Genomic DNA, 14,895 nt, shown 5'->3' with positions numbered 1-14,895 from the left:
TGTAATGCTAAGAGTCTTAGACAACTATATAATTCGTTTTTTTAGATCGAGCTAGCGGCAGTGCGCATGCACTGCTCGCTCTGCGAGGCGTGGAAGCCCCGCCCACTCTCCACCCATATATTTAATTAGCTGGTGTCATTGTCGTTCGTAAAAGCTGAATTCCGCCTTTCTAGCAGCGGCCGTGTCTGCGCAAACATGCCTCTCGCAAAAGATCTCTTGCATCCGTCTCCCGAGGAGGAGAAGAGGAAACACAAGAAGAAGCGTCTGGTTCAGAGTCCAAACTCTTACTTCATGGACGTGAAGTGTCCAGGTTGCTACAAAATCACCACTGTATTTAGTCATGCACAAACGGTGGTCCTGTGTGTGGGCTGTTCTACGGTTCTTTGTCAGCCCACGGGGGGGAAGGCGAGGCTCACGGAAGGTTGCTCCTTCAGACGAAAACAGCACTAAGTGCCATCTGCATGCTGAGTGACGATGGGTAGGACTACCTGCACAGTATGTGGCACAGAACGTCAGTTCAGGAGCAGAGCGTTGAGCCGTGGTGGACAAGTGCAAACAATATGGAGAAGGGACAATGAAATCTGAATGTTGGATGGAAATATTGGGCTCTCATACACTGTACCTGTAGCCTTATCCATCTGACTCAATACATTTGGATATAAAACTCGTCCGCAGTTATGGTTGGTTCGCGAAGTTCCTTCCGCCAAGAGTTGTTTCGGCACCAGCCCTTTGTTTTTGTCCCATTTACTTGGGGTTGTGAATGAGGCTGAGTAGGGTGTTGTACTACATCTAATCCCTCTACTGAAAGATAGGCTTTTAATGGGTTGTTTAGCAGTCCCTTCCCCAGACTTTAATTTCCATTTTTCAGGCAGCACTCTTTGGTATGACACAAATGGTTGGGAATTTCTTGGGGGAGGCGTGTGCTGCTGCCCTAAGATACGCAGTGCAGGGACCAATAGTACTGTATAGTTCACAACTTGTTGCTCGTTTCAAGTGGAATCTCCAAGCTCACTTAAAACTATTGCCTGTTACAATGTACTCCCTTTTCTATCACAGCTCCGGAGACTGTTACCCCAGAAAACGGACTGCCTTAATGAAACTTGTAATTATGCAACAGTAGGTTATACCTTCTGGCCTGTGCTCTGAAATGCAGCTTGTATGCCCGTAATCTTTGACATGTGCTACCAGCTGTATAGATGCCTGTCCGTGTCAGGGAGGTGTTTTTCAAAGCTTGTCACCGCAGGCCCTTGCATCACAACCAGCTCTTTTGAAGGGACCACAGCCATGCGCTCAAGCCATTCAGATGTGATCGCCACCGTGGCAACCTATATAAACGCTAGATACGATGCTGGTTAACCATCTTGGGTATGCTAATGGTTGTTTTCTCATACTTGCATCTGTTGGGAGGCACCCCATTCCCGATCCATTGTGCCCCTTTCAGAAATGTACGTCAACAAACCATTGAGGCGAGGCTAAAGAATTGGTTGTTAAAGTCTCAGAATAAATGATTTGGGAAATCGTAAAAAAAAAAAAAAAAGCTGAATTCCTATTCATTAAGAGGCTTGTTAGTCCCTCCTGGGTACCGCCTTGTCTCCATTTGTTACCTCCCATAACGACTGAACCTTTTACTTGGTTCGTTAAACATTCTCCATTATTTAGTGGGTGAGCACTATTTTCTTTAATGGTCTTTCCTAAATGTAGCGCGATCCGCTTTCACTTTAGTGGCCACAATGCATATTTAATTCATTTGCAGAGCTGTCCACATCAGTTCAGTGTAGCACAGGCAAATAAGCATTTGCAATGCTACAGGTCTCGCATTTACGCAAGTTTGAGCTATTGGCATTGTAAATGACAATACCTTTTATTTGTGATTTGGTTTTTGAAACATAAATAAAACGCATTGTCATTTACAATGCCAATAGATTAAACGCATGTAAATGCGAGACCTATTGCACTGCAAATGCTTGTTTCTCATTGTGAGCCAAGAATGCGAGACAAACAATGATCTTTTAGGTAAACAAGCAAGAGAGAGAGAGACAGAGTGAGAAAGAGAGAGACAGATGAAGATGAAGATACTCACCTGTTGGCTGAAATTTCGAAATGTGTAACCAGATACCTGGAATAAATACCAGCTTTCATGTCACTCTTGTTTCCTTACCTTTTATTGGTCAGCGCCTCCTCCTCTGCTCCGGCTTCCTCTTAGGGTTTCGTGTTTGTCCCGGCCATGGAGTATGGACCAAGTACAGCTTCCTACCTGCGGCAAGTGTCTACCTATGGGGGGGTGTGCCTTAGGGCTAAAGATGGCGGACGCGTGAGCAAAGAGCTCTGGGCCGGCCTGCCATAAATCCGCTTTAATCACTGGTGCCATCCCCAGCCTGGCTGCACATAAATCAATTCCCTACCCTGGAGCAATGCCGGAGACAGATTCCCTGTGACTCGCGGAGTCGCGGGTGCTGACGTGTTGAAGTTATGGTCGGCAGGCTCCGGCGGCCTCGGGCCGCGTGGGAGCTGCACCGGCGGGGGAAGTGCCAGCCTGCAGTCATTTCCCCTAGATGCCTGAGGCGGCGGTGCGGGTCCTGGGCTCCCTGCCTGGAGCCAGGTGGGCCCGGCAACTTGCGTGAACACTGTCAGCTTGGTCCTGGGCTGTGGTGCGGACTGCGCGAGCAGCCGATTGCAAGACCAGGCTCCGGGGCGTGAAGCTCTGAGTACGGATGGTGGTGAGCGGTGCCCTGCAGGGACAAAGCAGAGGTGAGAGCGGGTGACACACCCGCGGAGCTCAGATTAGAGCCTAGTGGTGAGCGGCAGCAGACCTCTGGATCCTGGCAGCCCCCGTGGCCTGGGCACAGACGGAGTACTGGTGAGTGCTCCAGCGGGTTCTTGGGGCCTGGGTCGGAGCACTGCAAGGGGGGAGCGAGGCATGGGGCTTGCTGCCTCGGGCGGTGACCTTTTTGGGGCTCAGATCGGAGCCCAGAGGAGAGAGGAGCGTGGGTGGGCCAGGCCGATCCTTGGGGCCTGAGTCGGAGCCCGGTGGATGTGTGAAGCAGATAGTGAGGACTGGAGACACAGTGGGATCGCCCTGACTGCGGAGAGTGCCTAACTGCTCCTGGGGTGGCATGGAGGAGGTCGGCTGTGGCGATCGGACTCTGGGGAAGGGTGGCTCTATATGGAGGCACCCTCAGGGAAAAACACAGCCACTGAGGACCCATAATAGGTCGGGAAAAACACCCCTGGCACTGTGCAACATTGGAGCCTAGCTGGTGACATGAAACCACCGAGAAGGGAGGGACAGTGCAAGTGATCCACTGCCTGGGAATGGGCACGAAGCCTGAGGTTGGGGGCGTCCAGCACGATTGTTAATGTGATTGAGGGGGCCCGCCCGCCTCTGGCACCCCGACTGGGAGACTTGCCGAGTGTGGGGGAGATTTAATAAGGGGACCACCCTGTCAAGCCGGAGTCGTTAACCGGCACGCCACACTTTCGGGACTTCGGGGTTATTAACAAAATAGTCATTGCTTAAAGAAATTACAATATGAAACCTATGTAATAAATATTAATATTAATATTTAATATATTAATATTAGTAATCTAAATATATTATTTTAAAATTATTAGATAATATTTATTTCTCTCAACTACATGTAAAATATTTAAAATGTATTTTCTTTAAACTCTCACCACCCTTATCCCCTATAAACTCAACATCCCCCTCCTAAAAAAAATATTCTAAATTTGAAATTTAAATTTCTAAATTAAATTAATGAATTTAAAATTATTAATATATTTTTACCCATATTTTTAAAACACTCCCCACCCTTATCCCCTATAAACCCAACACTCAGCTCCTAAAAATTATTATACATATTATTTTTTACTACATTCCTTAAATATTATACTTTTACAAACACATAAAAAAATACCCATATATCATACGTTAACGATATTTTGACATAACGATATTTTGTCATTCGATATTACATACTTCGATATATTAAATTACACTTTTGAACGATATTTTTAACATCAACATTCAAAACATCGAGATTTCATACCATCGATATATCAAATTCGATATTTTGGTATGTCTATATTATTTTTTCGATATTTTGACTACTCACCCCCTAGAGCACGTGGGGTCGACCTCTCACAACTGACGGCCGCAAAATCAGGAAGAGATCTAAAAGGCAGTCTGAACGCATTCGCCCCAAGAAACCAAGTTCCTCTCAGACCGAGCGTGATTGAGAAGCGGCCCTACAATTAGTCGCCGAGATTTTTCGAGACAGTGGCCCCTCATCGGAGGCTGGGTCACCCTCTTTCAAGGGATCTGGGGTCTTGGACTTAGACACCTCTGAATAGGCCATTGACTTACCCACAGTGATGCCCAAAATTGCAGATGAGATTATTTAGCTGGGGGTTTTCCGCCCTCCTTTTTTTCCTGCCTATGCCCCGCTCTGATGGGACCGCTAATTTTTCCAACAAATGGTGCAGCCACAAGACTGGAGGATTATTGGGGCCGGTGCACTGCAGGCACCACACCAGATAACACCACTTTGCGTGCTTAAGCGCATCATCCTTTGGGACCACAACCCCCGGTAAGCTCCTGCCGTGGCTGGCATGGGCCTATCTTGAACAAGAGAGATGTATCCATGGTTTGGGCAGATGGCCGTTGCCAGCATGCCCTGGGATTGGGGAGTTGTTGATTGTTTTGGGGTTCTTTTGAGTGAGGCCAGAGACCTGGGCGCCCCAATCACCAACATATAGACTGATACAGGTACATCCGAATTCGACCCGGACAAGATTAACAGTCTGTTTCAGAGCTATTATGAATCACTATACTCTGCCCCACAAGAGGCCCCCAGACAGACCTTCACACATTCCTGGCCCCGCTGCCCCTCAGTACTGTAGATGAGCAGATTATGGAGGAGCTAGATGGTCCCATAACCATCCAGGAGGTTCGAGGGGCCATCACATCTCTAGCTAGCGGTAAGACGTCGGGCCCTGATACATCACAGAGCTGGCCACGCATCTGGTCACCATATATGCCGAAGCTCTAGAATTGGGTCACCTGCCGAACTCCACAGAGACCGCCACTGTGGTCCCCCTCACCAAGGTGCCAGGCCTGGACACTGGAGTGAGAGACTTTAGACCTTTATCCATGCTTAATACAGACTTTAAAATATTGAGTAAAATCTTGGCATCCCGGCTATTCCCACACAAGCGAGGCTAAATACACCTGGACCAAAATGGGTTTATCCCGTTGCGTAACACCTCATACAACTTACGGAGACTGTACTCCGTTCTGTATCATCAAGAGTAGAGGTCTTTCCAACGGGCTTCACTACTTTCAGTCGACCTCGAGAAGGCATTAGACACTGTGAGCTGGGCCTACCTTTTCAAGGTTATCAGGAGACTGGGGTTTGGACTGGGATGGTTGAAATGGGCTCAGCTGTTGTATGCTCGCCCCACAGCACGGATCAGGACAGGTAAGACTATCTCACCACAATATGCGATAATGTGCGGCACTCATCAGGGATGCCCCTTATCCCCGCTCCTGTTCGCGCTGGCGATTGAGCCCCTGGCGGCGCTCTTCTGCCTGGGGTAGACGAACTGGGACTGACAGTGGGCGGCAGGACACACATTATCTCGCTATATGCAGACCACCTACTGATTTACTTAAATGACACGAGGGGTGGGGCCGAGACGGCTGTTGGGCTTCTTGATGCTTTCGGGACTCTGTCAGTCCTGCGGGTGAATAAACATAAACCAAATCTGTTTCCAGTGGCGGCACGTTATCAAGGCCATGGGACCTCCCCTCTGAACTTAACTGGGCCCCTGATATATTTAAATACCTGGGAATCCGAATCTATCACTCCCTGCAGGACTTGAAGGAGGGTAACCTTGACAGGACGATCCGGTCATTCCGGTCCAACGTAACTTTCTGGGGCACTTTGCGCCTTCCCATAATGGCTAAAGTATCATTGACCAAGATGGTCATGTTACCCCGACTACTATACTTTTTTGCTAACCCGCCAATACTCATGCCTGCGGCCTGGTTTCGCCTGCTCAATGCATTGGTGCGGGTCCTTTTGTGGGGGAATGGGAGATGGAGGGTGTCACTTCAAACTCTGCGGAGCCCTATGAGTGGGAGGGGCCTGGGGATGCCAGATTTTGAATTTTATCAACTAGCTGCACAGCTACAATGGGTGGCCCAATGGCTGGAGGGTGTAAACCAGGAGGGAATCTTTCTTATGGAGCCAGAGCAGCACCCCTGCCTGCTGCTTGCAAAGCTCCTCCGCCAGGCGACCAAAGTCCCATATAATACGACCCTGCAGACTATCGCTCTACAGTGCTGGAAATGCTGCATGTCCAGATTACCGGACACCCCGCGATACTCTCCGGCACTACCACTGGTTGGGTTACCCTACGGAGTGCCCCAGTTGATTTTAACGACTGAGCAGCTGGCAGCCTGGACCGAGGTTGGGATTGAGACCGAGGGGGACTGTTACTTAGACGGGACCCTACTCCCATTTGCGGAATTGGTTGAGGGCTGTGGACTCTCGCCAGGGCAGTTCCTTGTGTATGGGGTGCTAGTTTGGGCATTTGGGAAACTGTGGGCAGCGGCATGGGAGGAGCCAGGGACCCATGCGGTACTACACTCTTGGGTCACCCTGGGAACAGCAGGTCATCAAATCAAATGGTTTTATAGATCGCTGCTGGAAGCTTCCCTGACCCCACTCTCGCATTTAAGGGACAGAAGGGAGAGGCTCCTAGGTAGAAGCTTTACTGACTCAGAGAGTAGGGTATTGGAATCTCCCCCCAAAAATTCACTCAATACCTGACTTAAATACATCCAATTTAACTTTCTACACATGTTCTATATGACCCCACATTGACTCTTTGCTGCACTCTGTGGGAGCCGCGGAGCTGCCCAATGTGCGGGCAACTGGATGCAGACTTCCTGCATAATACCTGGAGTTGTGAAAGGCTGCAGACCTTTTTGGCAGGCAGTGCTTTCTAAACTTAATGCTACGCTAGGGTGGACCTTGGAATTAACAGCAGTAACGTGCTTACTTGGACTATGCCCCTGTCTGCCTAAACAGAAAGTGGGCAACCGGTTCATGGACCTGGCCGTGGTGTTGGCAGGGAGATGTATAGCAGTGACATGGAAACAGTTATTGGGGCCACAGACCACCATTTGGGTGCAGTAGGTGACTAAGTGGGCTTGGGGCTGAAGGCAGGGCACTGCATAGAGAAGAATTGAGGGGCATGCGTCTGCACCCGATTACCGACTTTTGGAAAGACGCCCTATACATCTGGGAACACACAAGCTATGTTAATAGCTCAGACGAAGACTAACCCTGGGCGTAGTTTGCATAGTAGCACTAAGAGTAGCTACTCGAAGTGCATTTCGCACTATGCGAGATACGTGTAGCACTATGCGAGCTGCGTAGTGCGCTGTTCGCGATGATTGCACAGTGCCGGATGCTTGTCCGCACTGTGCAATCATTGAAAACGGCATCGTGCACAGTGCGAGCTGTCGTTTTCTGCCGCACCAGTAGATTTTTACTCGAGCGGCAGCTTTCTCAACGAGGACTGGTAGTTTCTCATCGCGAGCATACGCGACCACTCGCAATGAGAAACCTGACCTCCCCACGTTGAGAATCTCGCCGGGAGGTTTATTTTCCACACTCGCGATCGGCAACTTGATGTTGCTGATCGCGAACGAGGAAAAAGTCTCACAGGGATGTCATTTTGCTCCCTCGCAAGCGAGCAAAAAATGCCAGCTACGCTACGCGATTTTGCACTGTGCTACGTGCAATTCGCGTAGCTCGAAGTAGCACAAACTACCCAGGCCTAACAAAGACAGTGAAACGTCTACGTACTGATGGATGCCGCTCCCCTCCCTCCCCAAAAGTGAAACACTATGACAATGCACGATTGCGCAGGACGCGCCCCTTGATCGGGCGCATCCGAACCAGGAGATGGTCACCCCCACCCACAAGCCCCCTCTGAGTCCCTCCTATCGTCCCTAACCTGAGCTATTGTTAGTCTCAACCTTTTTCTTCGTTTCTTTCCTTTCTTTATTCCTTTAATGGTAGTTATACTGTCCGTTTTCAGTATGTTGAGACTCTATTATAGGAGCATTATAATGCAACATAACACTCCCTACCCGGTCATATTACCTTCGGAACGGGAAAGCACATCACTTTCTATGGACCCACAAACACGAAGGCATAAGTGCAGGTACTAACTCTAATCTCATTGATCCTAGCAGGAATTTCTTCGCCACACCAAGGGGAGGTTTTGCATACAATCACTGTTGGATGATGATTAGTGTAAAGATTGTAAATTACTGAAATTGTGTGCTGTATACTAAGTGCTAAACTGAAGTGATAATCAATGGTAAATTTTACCTATGTTGACAAACTGCCAATAAACAGATTTTCAAGAAAAAAAAAGTGTCTTCCTACAGGCCATAGGCTTCTAGAGGTATTCTTTTTTTTTTTTTTACTTTTTACCATACACTCTTATAGAGTGCATGTCTCTGCAGTCCGTCCAACTTCCCCACCCTCTTCCTGCTATTACTGCTCCCTCCCTCAGATTGCTTCTCCCGCCCTCCTTCCTCTATTGTTGTTTCTTTACCCCACCACTCCCGCTGTCCTATCTTTCCTGCCCTGTTCCCTCTGTCCATTGTTCTCCCCCTGTCCGTTGCTTGGCTCCTCCACTAACCCATGCTCTTTCCTCTAACCATTGTTTGGTTCCCGCCCCTCCTCCCACTGTCCGTTGTTTGGTTTGTAACCCCCACGCCCTCCTCCCATTGTCTGCTGTTTGGTTACCACGCCTTTGCCTTCCCCCCTCGTGTTGGTAGCCCTCCTCCACCCTCACTGTTTTGACACATATTACAGAGCAGTGCGGGCTCTTAAGCAAAATGGCCTTAAAGGGATTAAAAACACTTTGACGTGATCAAAGCTTGCTGAATAAAAGCACTTTTTTTTTTTACCTTAAGCTTGCACCGCTGTGTAACATATCTAAAGAAATTGACAAAGTCAATAGATCTTTCATAGGCGAAACCTTGCCAATGCTTGTCTTAACATATGAGCCAACTTTTAAATACTTGAGTTCAGGATGTGTGCTGTGAGAGCTCCCCTTAAGTTTGATTTATTATTCTAAGGTTTTGCTCTATCTATAATAAGAATCTAGCACACTTAAGGTTTACATGACTACTGACATGCCTCTTAGTTCACTTATGACATTATCATTGGGGGAGGTGAGCCATAAATGTTTCTAAAGACTATCACTTTTAATAAATGTCTGTCTATACAGTAATATACTCTGAGGTACTACGGTGAAATGCTTCCGCATGTAATAGAAATACATTGTTTTGAATTCTAAACAGATTGTATCTTATTCTTTCATTATGTTTGTTGAAAGCTGAACATGCCCAACACTTTCATGACTCGACTCGTGCCTGGAGTCTTAAAGGTAGGCCATACCCATAGCTCGGCTCGGCTCACCCCATTACTTTGCTTACACTCTGTCCTCTATTTGTGAATCGAGCATAGTACGTGGGGCTGTCAGTCACTTAACAAAATGATTTTTAAAAGGCAGGGACTAGAAACATGGAGCCCTGCCCACATACAACGAATTTACAACTCTACCATGAAGGTGTCTTGTAGCAGAGACAGAAAAAGAGTGTACGCAGTGAAAATACATTTGAAATGAGTGATCCCAGGGCTAGGACTCCAGGCCCTTCTGTTGTACCTGACCGTAGTTGGTACTACCAGACCTAGGTGGGACATGCAGGGACTTAGCTTAAGACGGAGTGTTTGGGTTGTGAGACCCTTTAAATGCATTCTTGGTTTAGTAGTCGAGTCTGGGGGCCTGAGTCAGGACTGCCGTGTCTCTGTCTTTTTTTCTGGTCTGTCTTATTTCACTAAGAGTTTTTAACTTGTTAATTTTTTGGATCGGGATCTTAAATATATATATAGAGACTGGTTTGCCAAACAATTAGTACGTCTTACCCATAGGGCTAATCCTTGAATGGGTGCAAATGTACTACTTGTTGTAATTCACAACCATCGACAGTGGTATGCTTAGAAAGCTGCGACCGGCTCAAGTTTCCAGGCATACTACTGGCAATCAATCACCCAAAAGGTGATGGGATGGATGCTTGCAAATAGTCTACCGCTCGGGGTAGCATTCCGATCCATAGTTTTTTGCCTACTGTGTCAGTCTAAACATATGCCATCTAATATAAATCAAGTCTGACTCTGTTCCTCAGAGAAAAAGTGCCGGACAGATTTTCTGCACACCCTAAGCACATGAGAGGTGGGGTCTTTTTTGGTGAGGCCTCCCAGTATTTCAAAGTGTCTGAAGTAGTCTCAGGGGAGACCAGCAGGCACAGCATTGGTATAGTCTGATGCAGAACTAACAGACAATCCATTTATGATGTGGAGATTGTGTTGGATGAGGTCTAGTATGTGTTTCAGTAGCTTCAATTAAGTTAGACACATTTTATAGTGCACTAACAATGAACGTTGTCTTTTGGCGCTGGTCTGCAAGGCGATTTAAATAAAGGAAGAGTGAAGAAGGAGCTTCCAATATTCCTCTTAAAGTGTGATGATCCTGGTCTTGCAACAGAGAGTCTGAAAAAGAGGTTGACAAACTGGAACCTAGTGTCCCCAGGCGACGTCTGCACGTGGGCAGATAGAAATATCCTTGTAAACACAGGTCCCTATGTTAACTGTAAATCTTGTCTAGAAAATACTCTAGGTTAGCACCATATTTACACTAATGAAACAAATTCAAGCAATTGGAGTGAATCCTGAACTCCACTGGCAACCCATGTGGAACTCTACTAGCAAGGGTGGTGTGGCCCAGTTTTCTCAGAGCAATGCCTGCATTCTGGGCTTCTTGGAGCCAGACAGTCCACCATTTGGCTATAATTAGGTAAAGGGCCTTAAATCAGACAAGCCTTGTAGGAGAGTAGGATCTGCTTCATATGGGTACCCCCACTTTTTGCTGGTGTTTCACTGTTTTTCGACCTTACTCTGGCTGTGGCCCTGCTAATCAGGACCCCAGCCTAGCTGCTTCCTCTCTAAAATGGTTTCCCATGTACATTAGGTACATTTCTTATTGGATTCTGGAGTACCTTATAAGCCCCTAGTATATGGTATACTATGTACCTAGGGCATAGGTACCTCAGAGGCCTACCAGGGGCTGAAGCACCTATTATGCCACCCCTGGGAAGCACTCCAAAATGACACCACAGGTCTGCTACTGCAGCCTGGGTAAGGTGGTGCTTGCACCCCTTACTGTGGTATAGGCTACCTATATCACTACCATTGCACACACATATAAAACCTATAAGTCACTCCTATGGCAGGCCTAAACAATCCTGAAGCAGAGTGCTTGGTTTTTATGTGAGAAGGTGCCCCTGCATGAGCAGAAACCCTCTGCAGCGTTCGGAGTACCTCATCTGATGCTGTTTGTGGTGCAGCCTGACCATATACTCTTAAGTGCATTATAACCTTGCGGTAAATGCTAACTTTGGACTGGCTGCACAGAAACATGTTGTGTTTGGTGTCAAGCACTTTGGAATACTACCCCCGTAGCATTCCACCCTTCTAGAGGGAGAGACATGTTCACACTGGTCTACCCGGTAAGGACTTTCTATAGCCCTGGCATCACAAAATGGATGCCTCTGCCACAGACACGGGTCTGGCCTCCTGTTGCTGACTGAAACTCCGGCAGGGGAGGCCTGGACAATAGGTTTCCTGTCCCAGGGGGGTGTAACCACCTCCCCAGACAGGCAGATGTGTATTGGGGCTGGGCGGGAGCACTCTCTGGTGCTTTGAAGTCCTGCACTGGGGGCAAACTTGGTGTCCCTGTGCATAGTCCAGTTCAAACCGGTTGCAGGGGCTACCTGCCTCTGCTCTGGCGTGAAACTGGACAAAGGAAATGGGTGTAACCACCCCTCTTTCCAAACCCTCCCATAGGTGGTTCCCTAGAGTATGTCCAACCTCCAAACTTTGTATAAGTATGGGAACCCAGTCCTTGTGACTTTAGATTACCCTGGACGAAACTCTGCAACATATATCCTGGACCTTCGACGTTCTATTTTAATCTCCCTTGGGGTCAAGGAGTGACTCCCCTGCTTGGCAGGCACCAAAGAAGCAACTGTCTGGTCTGCAATTCTGAAGCTCCCGCCGGACACCAAAGGCTCTGCATCCCCACAGGTGGATTTCCAGACTTCGCCAAGGCTACCCTGAGTCCACAGCAAAGCTTAGGCCCGTGGCTATTGTGGGTGACGTGGAACCATGATCCCTGGACACCGTGATCTTTTGCTGATCCATCATTTTCCTGGTCTTCATCGAAGTTGTGCTTTGGGTTCCGAGTAGCCCCCGCATTAAGCACATCCTGCACCGAAGATTTCTGGCCTCCACTCCACGAGTGACCCGTGGCCAGTTTCAAGTGCGACCGCTCGAGGCTCCTTCGCGATCGCTAGCCCGTTGGCTAGTAGGTCCCCACGAAGGCAACTCCTCTTCTGATTGGGCTTTCCTGGTTGCTCCAGACGTGCCCCGACTTACCTTCGCTGGATGAGTCCCCCAGACCTTGCTAGGCTGCACCGACGTCCTTTCTCTGTTTCCAAGTGACTTGCCGTTGCCAAGGCTTGTTGGGTCCAATCTGGTCGCCGACACCGCAGCACTCAATAGAGTTCGTGGGGCAGCTCGAATCCAGCTCCTGGTTGTCGTCGACGCCTCCTGGACCTCGTGGCTGAAGAGTCAAGACACCCGTCAACTCACCTGAAGCACCCGACATCTGTGGGTATTGGACTATCGTGTCCTTGGTCACTGGTAAGTGACCCAGACTCTGTCCCCTCTGCTTTCAGGTTCCTTCCATCCTAGATCCAGGCTTGGATCTCTCCGGACACTTCTCCTCTTCACGGCAGCAGCACTTCCTGAGCAGCTTCCATTGAAAATAGCGACACGACCCGACACCATTTGACACCTATACACCCGGCTTCCCTGGGTGAGGTACATCGAGTACTCTGGTGTTCCTTTGGGTGTTGGCCCTAGACACCTCTAAGTCCAAAAGGGTTCGCTCGTAGGCATCCTCTAAGTGTCCTTAAACTCTTAATTTCCAACTGTGACTTTCCCCATAGAAGTAAACGTCGATTTGCGGCTGTGTTCTCACACTGCACGCGTCCCCCGTGGGTCCCCTGTGTCACTACCTTGGGTGGTTCCTTGTGGCCCAAGCACTTCTACAGGCTGTAGACCTTGTGTCTAACTCAGTCGTGGTTCTTATACCACTTTATTGGTATATGGTTTGGTACGCCCCTAGGGCCCAAACGTGTATTTGTGCTTTTACAGTTGAATACTGACTTGTAACTTCAGTACTTCGAACTCCAGTATCATAAAGAGACTCGAGGGGTGTGTTTTATCTTAAATACATATATTTTAAATATTCCTTCAAAACTTGGCCTGAAGGCTGCTCTCCATAGCTACCACTAGGATAGCTTTCAATAAAGGTTGTCTTTAACCTATCACCATAAGGGGTTGTTTGGACTGATACAATGTGCCCACTATAACTAGTGGACAGCATATATCAGGCCAACTTCTCACAAGCCTTAAAAATATAGTGTACTAAAATAGTCACATCTCGAAGACAGATCACATTAGAAGAGTCTGAGCTTGAAGACTCAATGCATTACACTTGTCAAGTCTTGAAGATAGAACACATTGTAACAGTTAAGTCTTGAAGAGAGACTACATTACAATCAAGTCTTGAGAATAGCTCACAGTACTATAGTCAAGTCTAGAAGAGATGCTCTATTACAACAGTCAAGTCTTGAGAATAGATTGCATTACAGCAAAGTCTAGAAAAGGAAGTGCATTACAACAGGCAAGTCTTGAGAATAGATTGAATTACAGCAAAGACTAGAACAGGAAGTGCATTACAACAGGCAAGTCTTGAGAATAGATTGAATTACAGCAAAGTCTAGAAAAGGAAGTGCATTACAATAGGCAAGTCTTGAGAATAGATTGAATTACAGCAAAGTCTAGAAAAGGAAGTGCATTAGAACAGTCAAGTCTAGAAGAGATACTCTATTACAACAGTCAAGTCTTGAGAATAGATTGCATTACAGCAAAGTCTAGAAAAGGAAGTGCATTACAACAGGCAAGTCTTGAGAATAGATTGAATTACAGCAAAGTCTAGAAAAGGAAGTGCATTACAACAGGCAAGTCTTGAGAATAGATTGAATTACAGCAAAGTCTAGAAAAGGAAGTGCATTACAACAGGCAAGTCTTGAGAATAGATTGAATTACAGCAAAGTCTGGAAAAGGAAGTGCATTACAACAGGCAAGTCTTGAGAATAGATTGAATTACAGCAAAGTCTAGAAAAAGGAAGTGCATTACAACAGTCAAGTCTAGAAGAGATACTCTATTACAACAGTCAAGTCTTGAAAGTAGATTGCATTACAGTAAAGTCTAGAAAAAAAGTGCATTACAACAGTCAAGTCTAGAAGAGATACTCTATTACAACAGTCAAGTCTTGAGAATAGATTGCATTACAGCAAAGTCTAGAAAAGGAAGTGCATTACAACAGGCAAGTCTTGAGAATAGATTGAATTACAGCAAAGTCTGGAAAAGGAAGTGCATTACAACAGGCAAGTCTTGAGAATAGATTGAATTACAGCAAAGTCTAGAAAAAGGAAGTGCATTACAACAGTCAAGTCTAGAAGAGATACTCTATTACAACAGTCAAGTCTTGAAAGTAGATTGCATTACAGTAAAGTCTAGAAAAAAAGTGCATTACAACAGGCAAGTCTTGAGAATAGATTGAATTACAGCAATCGAATGTAGACGTGAGAGCGCATCACAGCAGCGAAGTCT

The 14,895-nt window shown here is 47.2% G+C and overlaps 2 protein-coding genes across 2 annotated transcripts in view; both read left to right on the top strand.

Annotated features, from left to right (window-relative positions):
• The window catches only part of GRAMD1A (GRAM domain containing 1A), a 676,680-nt gene that overhangs the window by 259,753 nt on the left and 402,032 nt on the right, over window positions 1-14,895 (top strand). The gene's annotated exons all lie outside the window — the stretch shown is intronic.
• On the top strand, window positions 178-664 carry LOC146809223 (small ribosomal subunit protein eS27). Its single transcript, XM_085616043.1, has one exon. The coding sequence runs from the start codon at window positions 196-198 to the stop codon at window positions 448-450; it is 255 nt and encodes an 84-aa protein (XP_085472169.1). The 5' UTR covers window positions 178-195; the 3' UTR covers window positions 451-664.

This window comes from Triturus cristatus, chromosome 7 (genome assembly GCF_964204655.1).
Source record: "Triturus cristatus chromosome 7, aTriCri1.1, whole genome shotgun sequence".
Classification (NCBI taxonomy): domain Eukaryota; kingdom Metazoa; phylum Chordata; class Amphibia; order Caudata; family Salamandridae; genus Triturus; species Triturus cristatus.
Note: the sequence above shows the minus strand (reverse complement) of the source record. Positions and strands in the feature narration are given on the sequence as shown.